The sequence below is a fragment of the Azolla caroliniana genome, unplaced genomic scaffold (genome assembly GCF_043228905.1).
Source record: "Azolla caroliniana isolate FFs.n. ecotype wild unplaced genomic scaffold, voAzoCaro1.0.p SCAF_3, whole genome shotgun sequence".
Lineage (NCBI taxonomy): Eukaryota > Viridiplantae > Streptophyta > Polypodiopsida > Salviniales > Salviniaceae > Azolla > Azolla caroliniana.
In genome coordinates this window covers 14172460-14194069 of record NW_028230438.1, presented here as the reverse complement: position 1 = coordinate 14194069, position 21610 = coordinate 14172460, and the positions used below count along the sequence as shown (strand labels likewise).

General features: G+C 46.0%; 1 protein-coding gene across 2 annotated transcripts; it reads left to right on the top strand.

The window, feature by feature from the left end:
* The first annotated feature begins 15689 nt into the window (after positions 1 to 15689).
* On the top strand, positions 15690 to 19739 carry LOC147866274 (RHOMBOID-like protein 2). 2 transcript variants are annotated; one of them, XM_087316647.1, is made up of 6 exons: positions 15691 to 15967; positions 17676 to 17839; positions 17945 to 18108; positions 18413 to 18675; positions 18852 to 18987; positions 19474 to 19739. In XM_087316647.1, the coding sequence occupies exons 1-6, from the start codon at positions 15714 to 15716 to the stop codon at positions 19594 to 19596; spliced, it is 1104 nt and encodes a 367-aa protein (XP_087172773.1). In that variant the 5' UTR covers positions 15691 to 15713; the 3' UTR covers positions 19597 to 19739. The 2 variants fall into 2 exon arrangements, with proteins under 2 accessions (XP_087172772.1, XP_087172773.1); XM_087316646.1 differs by lacking the exon at positions 19474 to 19739 and having other exon boundaries at positions 15690 to 15967; positions 18852 to 19457.
* The last annotated feature ends 1871 nt before the right edge of the window (positions 19740 to 21610 follow it).

The window sequence follows — 21610 nt, the reverse complement described above, 5'->3', positions numbered from 1 at the left end:
ATCCAGTTCTTCGTTTCGGATATTGATTCGGCTCTGGCTTATTCAGCCGATCCGGATCCGATTGACCTTGCTCGCTCAACAAGGGGCAAATGTAGATCTTGTTAAACATAGTAGAAGCGCATCAAATCACACCTTTGGATATAGAAGCACCATTGATCACCAAAAAAGAATGCATTTAGTTGTGACAAGCAATGAACTTAGCAAGAGATTGCTTGATCAAGGAAGTTAATAATGAGCCCACAAAAAAATGTTCAAAATATTTTGCAACTAAATTCTGCTACAGTTTCTTGAGATAGATTAATCTAGTAATTTTTTTATTTTATTTTCACAACTTAGTTTGGTTTTTGTGTTTTTGACAATTCATGGATTATTTGATGTTAGACTGTTGAGAGACAAGCTCAACATCGGCCGGATCGGCTGAAGAAGCCAAGGACCGGATCGGTTGGGACCGATCGGTTAGGCCGAGTACGTAAACCGGGAGGTCGTTAGGAAATATATTCCGTGAGGAATATATTTGGGAGTTAGTGTAGGAGCTCTTGATGAGCATTGAAGTACTGTCAGTACTTCAGTCAGTCCTACTAGGACTTGTATAAAAGTGTTCACTGAGCACGTCTTATGTACAGACTGAGTATTATTCTTGAATATAGTTCTTGTGTTCTCTCTCACTCTCTCTGTCTCTCCCGCGTATATTGCGTAAGCTCAAACTCTCTATTGAACCTGAGTTTCCTTCCTTCTATTCCGTCTTCATACCTGCTTCCGCACACTACTTTTTACATGGTATCAGAGCGCGAGGGTTGAGAACATCTCTGCAGCCGACACACCTTGACGAAGAAGAATGAGAAGAACGATGGATAGAGGCATGGCGAGCTCACTTCCCACAAAGAAGCTTCACAGAACCAACTACGCGTCTTGGTCCTACAAGATGCACCAGTACCTGCTCGGGCATGACTACTAGAGTTATGTCGAAGGAGCTAATGACGCGGCACCCGAATCGACACACAGAGACTTCCCGTCGTGGGAGCAATCGGCGAGCAGGATATTGTACTGCTTCGCGTCGTGTGTGGGCGAACAACTATTGAGCTATGTTAGGGATGCAAAGACGCCAAAGGGTGCATGGGAAAATCTGAAGAAGATTTTCGCAGCGAGCACCACAGCCAGGAAGCTTCAGCTCTGACAGGAGTTGAGCAACCTACGACAACGCGTCTTGTCGATGGCGGACTATACCTCGAAGATCAAGGATATCTGTGACTCCCTCGCCTCCATAGAGGTGAACATCGAGGAGAGCGAGATGGTTCAGATCTGTCTCGGAGGTTTGGCGTCGAAGTTCGGAGCGTTCCGAACGGCTCTGTGTACCCGGGAGAATACGTCGTCCTTTTTCGACATACAGTCGATGCTCCTGGTAGAGGAGAACCACGCGGATGCGTCTACAAGCACGCACACCGACAGCAAAATGTTGTACACGGAGGGAGATAGGCCCCGTGGACATGGAGGACAAGGCGAGTCGGCGCGCAATGGAAGCGGCCGACGAGATCAAGGAAGAAGGCACCGAAGTGATGCCGACAGCAACTTCGGACCCTTCGGAAACAGGGGGAGTCGAAGCGATGAGAACCGGCAAGGGAAGTCCATCGCGGAGTGCTGGTACTGCGGCAAGAAAGGCCACAGCGAAAGTGAGTGCTGGAAGAAGCGCGCTGATTCGGAGAGAACTGGTTCCGGGAACGGTTCCAAACATACCGACAAGGGAAATCGGCAGTGACCGCACTACGCCGAAGACTCCGAGAGAGCCGGAGAAGGGACTACCTTCGTGACGAGACACGAAGCAAACTCAATGAAACAGACTACCCCGAGATCGGACGAGGTGTGGTACGTAGACTCCGGTGCGTCAAACCACATGACGAGCCATAAGGAGTGGTTCTCGTACCTTGAAAAACCGATACAACCTGGAGTAGTCACAACTGGAGACGACACTCCGCATCTGATCGCGAATGTCGGAGAAGTTCCCCTTAGCCATGTCGGGCAGAAAGGGAAACTCATGAACGTGTTGCACATCCCGACAATCACGAAAAACTTGGTCTCGGTCGGACAGATCGTCGACCAAGGGATGGAGGTTTGGTTTACACACCTCGGGTGCTTCATTGAGGAAGAAGGTCGTGTGATTGCGCAAGGGCGCAGAGACGGGAGGATGTTCATCCTTGACTCCACTGACGGCGGCACCGCAATGTTCGCGAAGGGACAAAAGACCGAGTCGGACATCGACTTGTGGCACAAGCGGATAGGCCACGTCAACCACCAACGGCTTCAAGATCTGCAATCGAAACAGGTAGTATTCGGATTGCCCAAATTTAGTGGCCGAAAAGCACAAATTTGTGAAGCCTGCCAGCTCGAGAAGCAACACCGACTTCCTTTCCCAAACGAGCGAAACCAGAGCCAGAATAAGCTCGACCTTATACACTCCGATGTATGGGGGCTGGCACAAAATGTTAGTCTTGGCGGGAGCCGATATTTCGTCTCCTTCATTGACGACCACACTCGGCACACGTGGATCTACCTCATTGAGAGGAAGAGCGAAGTCTTCGACTGTTTCTGGGACCTCAAAAGGTTAGTGGAAACGGAAACGGGACGAAAGATCAAGTGCCTGCGGTCGGATGGCGGGAAAGAGTACTTTTCTGGTCAATTCAACGGTTATCTACAACAAATGGGAATTCGGCGCGAATTTAGTTGTAGATACACGCCAGAGCAGAACGGCGTGGCCGAGAGGAAGAATCGGTCAGTTGTGGAAGCGGCACGGGCAATGCTGGAGGAGAAGAGCTTGCCCAAGTTCTACTGGGCCGAGGCGGTAAGGACCGCGGTATACATACAAAACCGGATCGGAGACAAAGTGTCGGCGCACGAGCTATATTTCGGAACGAAGCCGAACTTGCAACACTTGAGGGTGTTCGGTAGCATTGCGTATGTGCATGTACCGAAGGAGAAAAGGAGGAAGCTGGACGCAAAGGCCAAGAAGTGCATCTTGGTCGGTTACTCGGACGAGCAGAAGGGTTATAAGTGCTATAACCCTCGCACCAAACAAGCGCGTGTCAGCCGCGACGTTGTCGTAGTGTATTCCACACACTACGTGAAAACCATAAAATAATGTATTCGATTTTAGATACATATAAATAAATAAATAATATATCAAAATATTTATCATGTGCATAGGGCAAGATTCAAACCCTACACCTCCACGTAGATAAACTTCAACTTTACCATTGTAATAACTTATCTTTAATGTTATACATATAGATTTAATACATATAAGACCTTTATTTACACATACCTTTATTAAAAGGTAAAAATCATGTATTCTTTAGGGTGTGAATATTTTATTTACACGTGACATTGAAAGTGACTCATGCACATCTAGCGTGCATGAGCCCTATACTTAGGAAATAACAAACCATCACATGCACATTTAGTGTGCATGGACACTTTTGTGAAAAAGCATGAAGCCATGTTTAGCCTCTTCCATCTTTATATAAGGAGGAGAGAAATATGTATAAGGTTGTTGATTAATATACAAGGATTGATCAATCTAATATATTCGTGGGATTCACGAATTTTGCCATCTAAATTACTCTTATAATCTAAATATGGTTTAAAATACACTAAACTCGTGGGATTCACGAGATTGCTATCTTACTTCTCTTTCTACTATTCATAACTAGCCTTAATTTGTATTCCTCTTCCTCCTAGTCAAAAACCTCGGTGGTTCCCACCCGACTCACGTAACGATCCGGAGCCGAAAGGCACGACAACGTTGTGTTTGACGAGTCCGCGTCCTGGTACCTGCCCCCGACTCCAATCCGAGCTCTGACGATGAGGTCAGCGAGGCCGAGATGCCTCCGGATGAGCCCGAAATCGAGACCCGCGAAGAGAGTCCGATTTCACTCCGGTTAAGTGGACCAATTGGACGACTAAGTCGGTACGACCAGTCTAATGAAGAGCCGGCGAGTCGTGGAGACTCGGCTGTGCATTCCCCGCGCAGGAAGCCGAGGAGACGGCTTACGCGCAAAGAGAAAGGGAAGAAGAAGGTGTCAGATTCCAGCACGGATAGGAACGAGTCAGACCGACGCGAGTCTGACTCTGTGGGAACCGGTGACGGGTCTTTAAAGGTGAAGACCGTGTCGACCGAGAAGGCCTCGACATCAGCTAATGTGAGATTACGCCGGTCTACCCGCCAGAAGAACCCTGTCTTGCGGTTCGGATACAACGAGTACATGGCGCATCATTATGCGTACATGACCCGTGTAGCGGAAGTGCGTGAGCCGGAGAGCTAGGCAGAAGCGGCTAAAGACGCGAATTGGCGCGCCGCGATGGAGGAGGAGATGCAAGCATTAGCGGAGAACGAGACCTGGGACCTGGTTGACGCACCAACAGGGGTAAAACCGATCGGGTGTAGGTGGGTGTACAAGGTCAAGTACAACACTGATGGCTCGGTCAACCGGTACAAGGCTTGGCTAGTGGCAAAGGGTTATGCGCAGAAACACGGCATGGACTACGATGAGACTTTTGCGCCGGTCGCGAAAATGACGATCGTCCGTGTTTTGCTCGCAGTAGCTGTGGCGAAGGGGTGGCACCTACATCAGATGGATGTAAAGAATGCATTCCTGCAAGGTGACCTTGCGGAACAGGTGTACATGGTACAGCCTCCCGGATTTCACTCTGGAACGAACTCCTCGGTAGTATGCCAACTGAAGAAGTCCCTTTACAGACTGAAGCAAGCCCCGCGTGCTTGGAACGCGAAGATCACGCAACAACTGCGTCGGATGGGCTTTGTCACGTTGTTGCGTTGTTACGCGCGTGCGTGGAGAAAGGCGGGACCACGGGGGTCTTGGACCAAGGAGTGACGGAGCGTAGGAAGTCGTGCTTCACCGTTTCCGGGGACCCCAGAAGAACACCAGAAGCAACCGAAGGGAGAGAGAGAAAGAGAGGGAGCGCGCGCTTAACACTGACTCACGCACACACACACACATACACACACATGCCGACACGACTCACGCCCTTATGTACAAGAAACGCAGAAAAGGGGAAGCACCCGACACTGACAGAGATGTGAATATGCAAACAGACGCAAATGTGTATATATAAACAGAAGAATACATTCCCGGCTTCGAGCTGGACCAAGGTAGGTTACAATAGTCGTCAACTACCAAGCCACCGGTCGGGGAGCTCACGGGCTCGTCACGCCGAGCGGGGTCTTGCGCAGGAGATGAGCTAAAGCAAACCCTAAGCGAACACGAAGGGGGAGGAGAAGAAGAAGAAAATCTCTAAACCTAACGGTATACCCTCTAATGCAAAATGGGCAACCCTTTCACAAAGGGCGTTCCCTTCCTTTTATAGAACAAGGAGAGGGATGCGTTACAATGTGGGATAAATCCCGACTTACATGGGATCGTCTGTCCCGACTTGACTACTCTTCGGCGCCATAAAGGCGCCCTCGATATTCACACTAAACGTACATGGGTGCGTACACACGTTGCACCCTGCCGATGTAGCCAATGTTCCCGGTTTCCGCCTCTGGCCGAAATTCTTCACGACATCCGCCCCCACCTAACCGCACATCCACTAGTATGTGCCAAGTCTGATTGAAGGGTGAGAGATTTCGGCCGGTGAGAAACCGGTCTTCCGTGATCCGCATCCCGACTCGCTGCCGGTTTGACCCGTCGGCCTCGATTCTCCCTTTGCGCTTACCTCCTCGTAGCTCGTTCATCCCGTCGATGGGTCCTCGGCCGCGATCTCCGTATTACGCGTACTTCCGCTGGCCCTTGTTCGGCCGTATGAACGCCCCGCTCCGTCGTATGCCCGATGTCCTCCGCTTGAGGCATGCCCGTAGTGGCCCGCTTGGCCTCCGTTGATCATTCGCGTCGTCCTGATTGCCGTCCCATGTCGTTTCGCGTTGCCCTCGTCCTCTCGCCGCCACCTTCCTTCTCCATGGTCTTACATCGCCGCGTCGGCTTGAACCGCCATGGTCTCCGGAACGGTGTGGAGGATCCCCTTTCCGGCCTTCTCCGCGCTACCTCCGAACCGCGCAACCTATCTCCGCGCTCGCCTTTCTGCTCCGGCACCTCTGTGTGCCGCATACCCTTGTCCGTTGTTTGGCACTACGTGTGTTGCACTCCTTGTCGGCCCCCTTTCCGGCCAGATCGTGCATCGCCGCTCACCCACATACCGGTGTCCTTTGCATCCGAGGAACACCCCGTAGTAGCCCGCTTGGCCCTTCCCGTCTTTGTGCTGCCGCGATAGGTCCTGAGCCTTCCGCTTGCCGTCGTCCCCTCGCCCCCACCAGCTTGTCATCCCGGCTTGCCGTGTCAGTCTTCGCTACTTCGACGGAGCTACCGAGATCTACGAAGTGAGTGTGGAGGATCCTCCTCCGGCCTCTCTTGCCATCCCCTGACTCCGACTCTGTGCAGTCCACTAGGCACTTGTCACCTCATTCCCGGCACCTCCCTTGTGCCGTCTTCCGCTTCCTTCGTTCGGCCCCGCCCGCGGCGAACACCGTCCCGTAGTCACGCTTCGATCCGGCCCGCGATGGCCACTTGCGAGACCCTTGTTCTGTCCAAGGTGTGCCTTTCCGGCCTGACGCACCTCCCCGTGTTTGCCCCTACCAGCTCCTTCCGAAATCTCATGTCGTCGGGTCCCATTCCCTGCCGCCATCGTCCTTCTCCATCGGTCTTACATCGCCCCGTCGGCTGATCAGCCGTGGTCTCCGGATCGGTGTGAGGGTCCCATAGGACCGGACTCCGTTTCTATGTCTGCCGTAATTCGGGTGTCTTCTGTTTGAGTCCCTCCCGAACTCTCCTTGTGTCTTCCGCTTAGTCGGGTCCCGTTTCCCGCCGCCACCAACCTTCTCTCTCGGTCTCATGTTGCCACGTTGGCCGAACTGCCGGAGTCTCTGGTTAAGTGTGGGGATCCCGTAGGACCGGACTCCGTTCCGCCCTTGCCTTCGTCACCTCGCCGCCACCGTTAGTATCTTGGTCTTACGTCGACCGCGTTGCCGACCGCCGAAGTCTCTAGAACCGGTGTGAAGGATCCTCCGTAGACTGCCCATCCGTAGCCCCTTTGCCTTCGTCACCTCGCCGCCACCGTCAGTATCTTGGTCTTACGTCGACCGCGTTGCCGACTGCCGAAGTGTGGAGGATCCTCCTTAGACCTCTGATTTGTCTTCCCGACCCTGTCCCGGGTCGTCCTTCTCCGCATGCCGAGAAGGCGTTTTGTTCCGCATCCTCTCCCGTGGTACCGACGTACCGTGTCCTCGGCCTCTTCGTAGGCCAGCTCTCTTCCTCCCTCCCGGAATGGTCATCCGGGAGTTCGCTCCGCCCGGTTCTCGCTCGGGTTCGTTCGTCTTCCTCCGGATTGCCGAGTCCCGTTCTCCTGTCACCACCGATCTCTCTTATAGGACTCACGCCGGCACTCACGCCAGAGGCCGAATCAATGTAAGGAATCCCATAGGACCGGCTTTCATTCCCGTTCCAAATCTCGACCTTCGCCTGGTCGGTCTTTCTCCCCATGTAAAAGAGGGCGGCTCGTCCCGCACCCTCTTCCGTTTCGGCACTTTCATGCCGAATCCGGCCCCGATCGAACAATCCACGACCGGATCACGCTCTACCCGTAACGGAATGCCGATTTCCTCGTGCCGCTTCCGTCCTCGGCCTCCTCACAGGCCGTTTCCCATCCTTCTTCGCTGGCATCGTGCCAGGACTCCTCGGTACCGCCATCCATCTCCTTGGTCTTACATGGGCATACGGGCCCGAAGGCCGAGTTCTCCGGAATTGGGTCCGTGGTCTTTCGTCCGCTCCTTCCCCGTATCGTCTTGCCAGTGATTCTTGGCCTTTCGCCGCCGCCTTCCTCCGCTTGGGACTCACGTGGGCACTCGGGCCCGATTGCCATCGTCCCGGGAGCAAGTGTGGGAAGACACAAAGAATCGCCCGTCCGTTTTACGGCCTTGTCCGTAGCCACCGACTCTTTGTGGTCGGCGGTCGTCTTCTTACCGATCGCGCAAGCCCCGTCTGGGCTTGCTTCTCCAATGACTGGGATCTCGGGCTGACACGCCCGAAACTGCTGGTCCCAACGTGCCGGTTCCACGATCTGTATCTCGGCCTCGTCCTTGGTCGTTCTTTCTCCGCAAGTCGAGAGGGTGTTTCGTTCCGCACCCTCCCCCGTGGTACCGACATACCGATCTTCCGCCGTCGCGTGGGGCAAGTCCGCCTTCTCAGTCTCGGCTTGCGGCCCCCGTCTTTCCTCTTCCTCGAGCATCGCCTCGAGAGCTGCGTACGCCTCCGCAATCCTGGCCCCAACGCCAACCCTTGCCGACTCTCTTTGCCGTTCGACCTCTTCCCGCTGTGATGGCACGCCGTCGCATACCTTCCTCTTAGCCTTCTCGGCTCGCTCGTTGTCTAGCCGTTGGCACACCCTTCTGACCTTCGACCAGTCCTCCGTAAGCCCATTCGCTCCATCATCGTCTTCGAGCTCAATCCCAATGGCCTCCCGTTCCGCTCGGTCGATCGACCTGACGAACAAAAGGACCTTGTCCGCCCCCACCAAACCTTGTTCCCGCTCCGGGAGCCGAGCAAGCCGCCGCTCGAACTCTCGAAACGCCTTGGCAGCGCCTCGGTGGGTCTTTGCCGTTGCTACCCACTGGTCGAAGTCGTGCCGTCCCCGGCTCTTCAGCCGTCCTCCGTATGCCTTCAGGAGCGCCTCTTCGAAGGCCTCCCACGAACTATGAGCCTCATGGAGCTCCTTTATTTCCGCATGCATCCGGACAGCTACGACCCGACAAAAGAACTCCAGCCTCAACGCCTCGTCTACGCCACGCTCCTCATTTCCACATTGTAAGCTTCCATGTAAGATGGGACTTTGTCCCCGTTGAAACGACCGACTCTTTCGACCACTCGCTCAACCGCTTGTTGCGCTGCTTCTCGCCTCATCACCACTTGTGCCGACTCCAATACCACTTCGGCCACCATCTCCGCGAGGTCGTCGTCTTCCGACTCCATCCTCCCTTGCCGCCTTTCACGTCGGGTTCACCAAATATGTCGCGTTGTTACGCGCGTGCGTGGAGAAAGGCGGGACCACGGGGGTCTTGGACCAGGGAGTGACAGAGCATAGGAAGTCGTGCTTCACCGTTTCCGGGGACCCCAGAAGAACACCGGAAGCGACCGAAGGGAGAGAGAGAAAGAGAGGGAGCGTGCGCTTAACACCGACTCACGCACACACACGCACATACACACACATGCCGACACGACTCACGCCCTTATGTACAGGAAACGCAGAAAAGGGGAAGCACCCGACACCGACAGAGACGCGAATATGCAGACAGACGCAAATATATATATATAAACAGAAGAATACATTCCCGGCTTCGAGCCGGACCAAGGTAGGTTACAATAGTCGTCAGCTGCCAAGCCGTCGGTCGGGGAGCTCACGGGCTCGTTGCGCCGAGCGGGGTCTTGCGCAGGAGATGAGCTGAAGCAAACCCTAAGCGAACACGAAGGGGGAGAAGAAGAAGAAGAAAATCTCTAAACCTAACGGTATAGCCTCTAATGCAAAATGGGCAACCCTTTCACAAAGGGCGTTCCCTTCCTTTTATAGAACAAGGAGAGGGATGCGTTACAATGTGGGATAAATCCCGACTTACATGGGATCGTCTGTCCCGACTTGACTACTCTTCGGTGCCATAAAGGCGCCCTCGATATTCAAACTAAACGTACATGGGTGCGTACACACGTTGCACCCTACCGATGTAGCCAATGTTCTCGGTTTCCGCCTCTGGCCGAAATTCTTCACGACAACATCAAAAGCGGACTCTTCCCTGTTCATCCGAAAAGGTCGACTCGGACCGGTTAGTATTTTACTATATGTTGATGACTTGGTCATCACCGGTGCTGAACTCGGTGAAATCGACCGCGTGAAGCTCCAGCTTGCGGCATCGTTCGACATGAAGGATCTGGGGGACCTTCATTACTTCCTCGGGATCGAAGTGATCTGTACCCCCGAAGGCATATTGATCAGCCAACGTCACTACGTGCTGAGTATGCTCTTCAAATTCGGGATGGCCGACTGTAAGTCCGTCTCGACTCCTCTGGACAGAACCGTCAAGCTTCGTCCCGATACGGGAAAGGAATGCGACCCGACGAGGTTCCGACAAATTGTCGGAAGCCTCATATACTTGACCATCACCCGACCCGACCTCAGTTATCCGGTCGGGGTGATCAGTCAGTTCATGGCGCGACCTACCGAGGAGCACCTTCAGTGTGCGCAACGCTGTCGTAGTGTATTCCACACACTACGTGAAAACCATAAAATAATATATTCGATTTTAGATACATATAAATAAATAAATAATATATCAAAATATTTATCACGTGCATAAGGCAAGATTTGAACCCTATACCTCCACATAGCCAAACCTCAACTTTACCATTATGCTACCTTATCTTTAGTGTTTTATAAATAGATTTAATAACTATAAGTGCTTTATTTGCGCCTACCTTTATTAAAAGGTAAATGATGCATTTTTAGAGTGCGTGAATATTTTATAGAAAAACGCAAGCAACTAAAAAGTGACTCATGCACATCTAGCGTGCATGAGCACTATATTTAGCAAATAAAAGCAAGGATTAGAAAAGCATCACATGCACATTTAGTGTGCATGAACATATTAGAAAAAAGCATGTAGCTATGCTAAGTCTCTCCCATCACTATATAAGGATGGGGAGCACATTGTAGTTTTGTTGATTTTTTTTCTATAATGATCAATCAATCTAAAATATTCGTGGGATTCACGAATTTGCTAAAATAATTCTCTCTTACTACCTAAATATTGACTAAATATACTAAACTCGTGGGATTCACAAGATTCTTATTTTATAACTCTTTATACCTATTCTTTACTAGCATTATTTGTATTTTTCTTCCTCCTAGTCCAAAACCTCGGCGGTTCCCACCTGACTCACGCAACGATCCGGAGCCGAAAGGCACGACAACGCGTACTGCGGTACGTAAGCGGCACTAAGGACCGCAGACTGCTATATCGGACCGGTGCAGCCGCGCAGTTAGTCGGCTACACCGATGTTGATTGGGCTGGCAACGCCGCCAATCGTCGATCCACGTCCGGATACGCGTTCTCCCTCGAGAGTGCCGCGATCGCATGGAGCAGTAAGAAGCAGCCGACAGTTGCATTGTCGAGCACCGAAGCTGAGTACCGAGGAGCGGCTGTCGCGACATGCGAAGCCATATGGTTGAAGCGGCTACTTACGGACCTGCAAGAGGAGGTGTCAGATCCGACGACGATCTACTGCCACAACCTCAGCAGCATCCAACTCGCGAAGAACCCTGTCTTCCACGCACGGACCAAGCACATTGAGGTGCACTACCATTTCATCTGTGAGCGTGTCCTTTCCGGTGAAGTCGAACTTCAGTACGTTCCGACGGATCGGCAGGCTGCCGACATCTTCACCAAGCCTCTTGGTCTGGACAAGTTGCGGCAATTCTCAGGTGCGCTCGGATTGCGTCACCTTGACGTGCCGAACTTGAGGGGGAGAACAGTCCCGAACGACCAAGCAAGGCAGCAAGAAATGAGCGGAGACCGCGACACCGAGTCGGTTGTCGAGTTCTACTTCGGATCGGCTGAAGAAACCGAGGGCGGACCCGCGGAAAAGTTCGGAAGCGGACAGAAGGGGAGCAACCGAAGGAGAGAGCCGAAGCCAACCACGCATGGGGAAGATGACGCCATCGAGGGCGAGAAGACCGAAGACGAGTTGGAGACAGCCAACTCGGACGAGAGCGAAAATCGATCGGAGGTAGCCGAGTCGGTTCGGATGTTTGATTCAGATACGTTGAATCAACTGAGGCCCAAGCAGAAGAAAAGGCAGCAGGAGAAGCATCAACACCGCAACAGCAGAAGAGCTGAGAAGGGCCGCATGAGCATACAAGCCGACCGGAAGGGTCGAAGCGCGCGGAGTCGAACAGGTCGAGGAGCGCGAGCGAGGCGTGAAGCCAGGAGGAACCGGAGCTGTGAGCCCGAGGATCCCGAAGAGCCTCGAGTTGAGCTTGAGGGGGAGTGTTGAGAGACAAGCTCAACATCGGCCGGATCGGCTGAAGAAGCCGAGGACCAGATCGGTTGGGACCGATCGGTTAGGCCGAGTACGTAAACCGGGAGGTCGTTAGGAAAGATATTCCATGAGGAATATATTTGGGAGTTAGTGTAGGAGCTCTTGATGAGCATTGAAGTACTGTCAGTACTTCGGTCAGTCCTTCTAGGACTTGTATAAAAGTGTTCACTGAGCACATCTTATGTACAAACTGAGTATTATTGTTGAATATAGTTCTTGTGTTCTCTCTCACTCTCTCTGTCTCTCCCGCGTATATTGCGTAAGCTTAAGCTCTCCATTGAACCTGAGTTTCCTTCCTTCTGTTCCGTCTTCATACCTGCTTCTGCACGCTACTTTTTACATAGACTTTATGATGCTTCACTTCGGACATTAGAGTTTATGATGCTTTAGAGTTCAGGACTCTAATTTGCCCATGACTGTAACTGGTTTCCGATTCAAATGACTCCTTCAATTTGATTTCTTAAAATACTTAATCAATGTATCAACATGGGTTTATTTAGGGATTTGATCAAATTGGTACTCTAATTCAGTAATCAATGTAAGTGTCGAATTAACCATGTTGGCTTATCAAGGCCTTTGTTACAAGCATCAAGAGTTAAGTTCTATCTCCAAAAGATTGATAATTATGAATGTTAAGATATATTGGATTGGCAAATCAAATAATAGAAAAGGTGATTTGTTGGCTCATTACTTGTTACGAATCAACAAAATGAGAGTCTATGGCAACCAACTTGGATGCTTTGAAATCTCATAAAAAATCATTAAAGCTTTGTAATTTGATGTTTCGTTGCAAAGTTGGGTGATGAAACTAATATAATATCCGTTAATCGTAATTTCTTTGGCATCTCCAAATATTTGAATGAACGATTATGCTATGCAAATGTGTCAACATTCACAATTTTTGGGATGTAATTGAAGTTGCTAGGAAAACTCACCAAGACCTGCCCCTCCTCATGAATGGTTTTTTCTTCATGGCGTTTAAGGCAATAAAATGCAAATGTATAAATTGCATCCCAGTCTCTCTCTAGCTTGGATGTAAGTATGTTCCTTTGTTCCATTTTATTGTCCATACAATCCTCCTAGCATGACACTATGTTGAATCTATCATGATAAAATAAGGTTTCATAGCAATTCACATGCATATAGTGCCAGTGCCACCTTTTCTATGATGATAAATGGTAAAATGGTGATTGCTATAATAGTTTCATATGAAAAACATAAACCAATATGAATCACATAATTATGGTTACAGTTTCTCGAATATAAATATGAATCATATTGTATAACGTTGGATATAGCCTTGTGAACATATTACAAGATGTCGTGTGCACACAAATGCGCTTCATCTTTGTGTAGTGTATTCAAAGGCACCGCTTCTTCACACTTTACATATCTCAAATGTCAATGTTGTACATATTTAGCTTCCTATTGTTCTCATAAATAAATATTATTCTAGCTTCATATAAGCTCATTATAATTCATTTTCATAATTTGATAATGTTGTTCCAAATCGAATCATTTGTAGCCATATGGAAATGTCATATATCATAGTGGTATTGTTTTTAAGCTTAAAAGTTATACATGGAGTCGCTTGAAATCAACCACGCATCAATTATGTGCCACCCAAAAGTAAAGTATCATTTAGGCAAAGGTTGAGAGAGAGAGAGAGCAATGAAGCTGACCTTAATCCATTCTATGGTATCGAATAACTTAAAAGAGGAAGATTCTTCACTAGCATTACATGAGTAAATGGTTTATCCAAGCAATGGCACGAACAATGATTTACAAAAATAAATAAATTCATTCTTAGAAGTCATTTATATAGTTTAGAGTAATTAGAGGAAGAGTTGAGATGTAAATTTTGATTAGGAGGGGGGGTGGTAAAATTTATTTTTGCACGTGTCACTAAGTCGATGACTACAAAGCAAACTATTATCGCCCCAGGGCATACTAAATTCATGAGTGTCTCATCATCTAGGATCGAAGTTATCATTATGCTCCCTCTTTATTACCTCAAATCTTTGTGAAGACTGGAGACTCATAAACTACATAGCATATCCCACCAAACTTTATAACAATCAATTAATTAATCCATAGATGTTTATAAACAACTAGAACTTCAAAATAATTGGACTTTTGAAGTAGAAGGTGCATTCTCTTTCTTCGTTGCTTGTATTTGAGATGTAATTCTACCACTTGTCTCAAGTTTTGAAGTGACCCTCAAGTTGCCAGGTTGAAATACTTCTATTGTGCTCATCATGGTCTGAGCTTTTTTAAGGTATTGACATTGATAAAATACGTGGATTTTTTCACGGAATCCAATTTATACTTACAAAAAGTTTGCATAAGCTTGTGTCAATGAGACTCGACAATGCTTTAGTGACATGGACATAATACTAAAGTCTCACTTTTTTTAAAATGCATTGCCAATATATTACATACATGGAGATGATGCTTTCTCCACTCTCACAAAGATTTTGTAAGAAAAATCACATGAGTAGCAATTGTGCGAGTTTCATCATTTGTAATACATATCGTAAGTAAAATATCCTAATAAAATAAGTATTACGAGAAAGTCAAGTTTTACCATACTCTAGAACGTATTAGAGTATATATTGTTTCCTGCTCTGTAACGCATTATGTTACAAAGTGGGAAAACTTGAGAGTGAGGTGAGAACCCACAAAGAATGGATGCATAGGTCTCTTATACATATATACATTTGGCTGAAAAAAAGCATTATTAAAGGTCCGGAAACATGAAGGAAGCACACGCAATCTGATCATACGGATGTCCAACGAGCAACATAAGCGAACATAGAGATAAGACATATGTTCATAGATGGATATATAAACCCATATACATTATTCATGAATAAGTCATGCAAGCTTTTTTGTTGGAAGAGGAGGACAAAGAAGAAGATGGCTCCCTAGGAGGCAGCGAAAAAAGCAAAAAGCAAATTGATTCATTAAAATCCCCCATTTTCTCTCGTTTCTTTTTTGTTCTTTCTTTTTCAAGATGGCGAGAAGAAGAAGAAAGGAAGGAAAAAAAGAAGGTCGAGAAGAAAAGCATTGCTAAATACATCCCATCCAAGAAGAAGAAGAAGAAGAAGAATGGCCATTTCGTAGTGATCCCGTCAGAGAGAGAGAGAGAGAGAGAGAGAGAGCAGAGAGCAGAGACAGATTCATCTTTCGTGCGTCAAGCACTATTCTTTCTAATCTGCAGGAGGCTTCTCGTAAGGTAGACTAATCCTTCCCTGAAGAAAAACAGGAATCGGGATAGGCGTAGGATTCGGGTTCGGGTTCGGATGAGGCTGTAGAAAGGAGGAGGATTCCTTTCCTGTTATTATTATATGTAATAAGCCGAGTGGTTTGCGAGACTCGTGTCACAAATTGGGGCTAGGATTAGGGTTCTGTAGGAAGAGTAGGGGGATAGGATTCTGCAAAGTTGCTGATGCACATTAGGGTTAGGGGAAGGTGGGTAGAAAAGTTTAAGATCAGGGGTTGAAGAAGTTTTGATACAAAGGAAGGGTTAGGGTTAGGGTTAGGGTTAGGGTTAGAAGGGGAAAGATGTTGATGAGGAGGAAGCAGGGAATGTTGTGGGTGGGTGAAGATAATGGGGGAATGGGGCATTCCTTGTTGGTGCCCATCGTGGTCACCATCAGCTTTCTTGTGTTCGTGGTGACGATGTATGTGAACAACTGCCCCACGCACAACAACAACAACAACAACCAGCCTCGCACCAAGTGCACCATCCCATTGCTCGGACGCCTCTCCTTCCAACCCCTCTCTGACAACCCTCTCTTCGGCCCTTCTGCGTCCGCGTGCGTAATCACAACATCCTTGTCTTTTGCCCTCTCTATCTATGTTTCATTCCTATCTATCTATGTGTGTTTGTGTTTGTTTTTGCGACTCAAATTCTCATGTTCTTCTATTCATTAACGATTGGCTAGATAGAATCTAAACCATGTATTCTTCTCCTCATATTTGCACCTAGATTCATACTCTACTCTTTAAGTATCGTGTTGTTTATATGTGGTTTGGAATACCACCCACATTAAGCATGGTCACCATTTGTGCCTTGATGCAATTCCCTAATCATTTCCTCCATCATATACATTTGTATGTGAGTAAATTTAAACCCTTCAATGTTATTTTTAAGTGACGGGATGTGCTATACTTCACTCTTTGTTGTAGTTCTTGTTCCAAAGCCAAAATGATCTTTAAGATTCTTGTTTTCCTAATTCTCATAAAAGAATTGTAGGCTTGAAGATTATTTGATGGTTAGCGTGCATCATCTACTTGCCTTTGGTAATTGAAGTTTATGTGCATGCATAATGCACACATAGATTGTTTGATCTTACCCTTGATACAAATATAGTTGCGCACAATAATGTTGCACTTCATGAATGTATGACAATATTATCCATGAAGATTCACTTGACTCTATAAATAATAGTAGTATTTCGAGGTTACCCTAACTTCCAAGGGATGACGTTTATGTATGTTTATTGACAAGGTAAACTCAAGTATATGCCAATAAGAATGATTAATATAACTTAGAAGAAGAAAAAGTTAAGATACATAATTCATTGATCCTAGATTGGTTGATCACATTCAATATATAGAGCATATATGTAATAGTGCTTAGAACATGTAAGTACATATATCACAACAGTGTACTTATGAATGCATTTTTATTTAGAAATTTTAATCAATCTTCACTAAACTATGCAAGTAAAATGTTGAAAGAGAACAAAGTAAAGATAACCATTTATAGTTCCTACATTGTCCAGACTCCATATAATACTTAATATGTTTATGAAAAGCGTTTGATTGATATATGTTTCATGCAAGCCTTATAGTATATACAATGTTAAATCAAATGACTCATAAGAGTACATATTTTGTGCAAACCTAATGTTACATCATTATCAATTCCCCAAATGCACAAATGCATTTGATTGTAATTTGTGATAGTATTTGTAGTTTACAAAAGATATTGTTTTTACTCAAAATGAAAATCGAACAATAAATAGGCATTGTAGATGGTGATAGTAATTAGAAACGTTAATATCTATATGCTTTGATGACATCATAATTATATTCAAAATGCCAATGATATTATTGAACATATTAAAAAAGGTTATTGAAATATGCCCAAAGAAAAAGAAAATGGTATTTTATAAGAATTGAGAAACTGGACAATATAATTATCCCTCATGGATCTAGGATCTATTTAAGTTTGCCAAAACATGGGTGCAACAATGAGTTCTTGACATTTGAAGTCCAATATTATCGTCCAAACCATAAACTTTGACATTAGCACTACAAGTCCTCCACTATAGACTTGGGGCCTTAGTACCTCTAACAAAGAAAACGTCACTTTGATCCATTGCTAATAAGTTTAATCTTTCTTGTATTTGGGTGTTCTCCATGGAATAATGGAATACTTTACATTCTTTTAAAAGGACAAGACATATTTACAATTTTGAGTTTGAATAACATATTTCCCTTCTTTTCTTTATGAAGGTTATCGACAATGGGAGGGATATCATCAAACACGCTTGCCAAAGAGCATCAAATTTGGCGTCCTTTTAGTTGTATTTGGCTTCATGCTAGTGTAATCCACTTAGTTGTGGACCTTCTTAGCCTCCTATTTATTGGCATTAGGCTCGAGCAAGAATTTGGTTGTTGTAAGCATTTTTACCTCCTTTTTCACATCTATCTTTATGTGATCAATTAAGTATATGTTATTTCAAAGAGTTTTGAAACTTCTTGCTTGTTTCCCAATATACTAGGGAGAGTAGCATGTGTCTACTTCTTATCAGGGATTGGTGGTAGTCTTCTTTCATCCTTGTTCATTGAAAATCGGGTCTCAGTGGGCTCTTCTGGTGCATTATTTGGTTTAATGGGAGCTATTGTTTCTGAAATTGTTCCTAATTGGTCAAAGCATGAGGGAAAGGTATTTTCATTTCCTCTTCACTTGGATTGAATTGCTTATAAACACGCACACGCACACACACATCCATTGAATCTCTCCTTAGTGTTAAACCTTTGAGTCATGTTTGAGGTTTCATCCATACTTGGTATCGAAGAAATTTTGATTCACAACCTTGGAAGATCATTGGCATAGCTATGTTTTGTGTAAAATAAAAGATCAAATGTTGCTACTAACACATCGTAATGCAATTCATTTTCTTTATCTATTTTTATACATTCCCATATTATGTTTGCTAAAGTTTTGAATACTTTATGAATTCTTTCAGGTTGCTACATTCCTGACACTAGGAGGCATAGCTATATTATTGTTTATCATTGGGATGTTTCCCCATGTCGGAAATTTTTCGCATATTGGAGGCTTTATGTTTGGCATATTTTTTGGCTATGTGTTCTTTCGAAAAGGGCATTGGGATTGGTCACATTACCAATCAGGGACAAGCAACCATAGAACACATAATACTTCAGATATGGGGCTTAAAATGTGCAAAACACTAATATGGGCTGTAGTAGTCATCTTTTTAGTGATAATGTAAGTGCATAACCTGATATTTCCTAAATGTAGAAACATAGGTAGGTTATTATTGTTTTACTCATTTTTGTTGAGATAGTGGAATATATTCATGCAATTAAATTATTTTAAAGGCATGTTTGCATAAATTGGATAGTAGAATTCAAAAGCCTTCCATTTTGTGTTTCCCATTCTAGATATCTTGTTCTCATGGTTTTAGCATTCAAAGGAGTAGATGCAAATCACCATTGTTCGTGGTGTCGCAATTTTAGTTGTGTTCCAAGCTCACATTGGAATTGTGGTGGTGAGAGCAACAATCAAGCAAATTGTAAGGTACATGTATATCATTCTTTTACCTTTGAGAATGTTGAATTTACAAACTTTCCAAATTTACATGTTCCCAACTATATGAAACAAGACATGATGATCAAAGATCAATGTGATGCCAATGATAAGAAGAAGAGAAAACTACAAGAAAAAGTAAAAGGTCTATTAAATTCAGTTTTCTATCCTTGCATATGAGCTTCGTAAAACATTTCCCAAATTTGGGCCTATCCAAATGGCTGAGACCACCCCTCGGTAAGGAAATGGTAGAAAATGGATTTCTTTAGAAAATTAAAAACATAGTAAATATCTACATAAAGAGCATATTTATCAATGAGGCTTTTTCTTTCATAAAAATTCAAAAAATGCTTGGATAAGATTGTTGAAATAATACATATGTGCAGTCCATACAATTTACTTTCTGAACAAAACATTTGTTTGAAACTTATTATGTTTAAACTCACAATCCAATTTTTTTTTGCTTATCCATGTCAGTATATGATTACCGGGAGTACTTTGACGTTGACATGTGAGGTCAACCAAAGATCACAACTGTATTCTGGAATATATTCATTGCCGACTATAAAACATTTATGCTCGGAATTATGTAGTAGCTAATTTTCTTTGTATGAATGTTATCCACGTTCACAAAATGTACATGTATATCATATAAAAATAGCAGTGCCGTATCAAGTTGATAACGATTTTTTTTGTATATTTATTTTCATGCTTGATATAGTATTCCTTGAGCTTCACAAAAAGATATGTGCAATAGCTAAAATTTAAGAGAAAACTCACCAAATTCCTTGGATTATATTGTAGGGGCTAGTTTTCATTTCACTTCTTGAGTTGCGTGCTCTCTTAGCAACAGATGAGCTATTGCTTTCATTGTATCATAGTATATTCTCACGTTCAATGTTCAATTCATTCTACAATCATGCTTTCTTTTGGAACCCCAACGGGATGATGAAACCCGCACATCAGAGGAGAACCTGTCATGGTAGGCATTGACCCAATGCCATATTACGATACCACTAGATTGGTTGTTGTAGCTAGTTCCCTGGTTTACTGAAGGCTTAAGGACGACATTGACCCTGTCAAAACCGGCAGTAGTGCCAACATACCTTGCAAAAGTGAGGGACCTGCCTTCATAAACGAAAATAATCTAATGGTAACGGTAATCTTCAAGGGTAAGGAAGTATCAGGAACGGTCATTGACAACGGATTGGGAGTAAATGTCATCAACAAAAGGGCATGTGACAAATTGGGAATTTGGGAATGGGAACCATGCTCATTCTAGCTACGGATGGCCGATACCAGCTCAGTCCGGCCGATAGGACTCATTTGGAACCTGGAAATCACCATGGAAGGTCATGTTTTCCAAATATCGGCAGTAGTCCTTTAACTAAATGCACCAGGTGCATATCCCTTGCTGCTGGGAAGACCTTGGTTACTGTTGGGAGACAGGTCCCTCCGAATGGGAAGGGAGAAGAACAATGCCGAAACTGTATGAGGTGTACCCAGCTACGAAGAGCCGGATGATACAGACTCGGTGAAGACCGGATGAGGAGGACCCGGTTACGGAGAGCCGGATGATACAGACCCGGCGTGAACCGGATGAGGAGTACCCGGCTACGGAGAGCCGGATGGTGCAGACCCAGTGTGAACCGGATGAGGAGTACCCGGCTACGGAGAGCCGGATGGTGCAGACCCGGTGTGAACCGGATGAGGAGCACCCGGCTACGGAGAGCCGGATGATGCAGATCCGGTGAGAACTGGAGGAAGAGACATATTCGTAAATATGTTTCTGAGAGCCCATCGTGGCTATATTTGTAAATAGCCGAAAAGTCATATTAGTATAAATATGACTTAGGGAAAATATGTTTTGTAGTTGTCATTTTCTTGTTGGTGCAAGAAGAAGAGAGAACACGTAACAGTGTACAGAGAGAGAGAGAGAGAGAAAGAGGTCGCTGCCTCTGTTGTAACCGCCGCCTGTGGCGAAGATCGTGAGTACCAGGTCATGGCCTCCGTGAACTCACTGTTTTGTACATTCCAACATAGTGATAGTTTGCAGCCTGTGGGCTGCTGTGGTTTTTCCCCCTAGTTTGGGTTTTCAACGTAAACATTCTGTGTACCCTTTTCTCTCCTTTGTGTCGCATGTTTTCCGTTTCCTGTTTCCTGTGTATGAAAAGAATCTCGGTTGTGGCCGAGCGTTGCGAATAAGGAGCGTTGAGTTCCCGTCAGTTACAGACCGCGCGTATCAAGTTGAATTGGTAGAAGAACATCATCAGTTTCTGCCGAGGGAAAACCAAAGTAAGGGTGCTCACACAAGAACAAGAAGCTACAAACAAACAACTTATGCCATTAAATGCAGAGATTGTAAACATGCTCGACGAGCTTGCAGATAGAAAAGTCCAGATCGGTTTTTAACTGAAAATCCAAGATTTGTCCCATTGTTCGAGATAGATGTGACGGAAGTAGTAACCCCGTATGTAACCAACAAAGAAGAAGAAATAGTTGAACCAGACCAGGAAGCCGTCAGGGAACTTCGACAGGCTTAGGAAGCATTGAAAAAAGAGTTAGCAGTGTCATGGCGAGTAAAAGCCTCAACGCTAGAAGAAGTGAACTTGGG

Bases quoted from the DNA above. Each gene is read 5' to 3' on its own strand.
- LOC147866274 (XM_087316646.1), top strand. From the start codon at position 15,714: ATGTTGATGAGGAGGAAGCAGGGAATGTTGTGGGTGGGTGAAGATAAT. The intron at 15,968-17,675 runs GTGCGTAATCAC...TTCTTTATGAAG, and splicing joins TTCGGCCCTTCTGCGTCCGC to GTTATCGACAATGGGAGGGA. The intron at 18,676-18,851 runs GTAAGTGCATAA...TTCCCATTCTAG, and splicing joins GTCATCTTTTTAGTGATAAT to ATATCTTGTTCTCATGGTTT.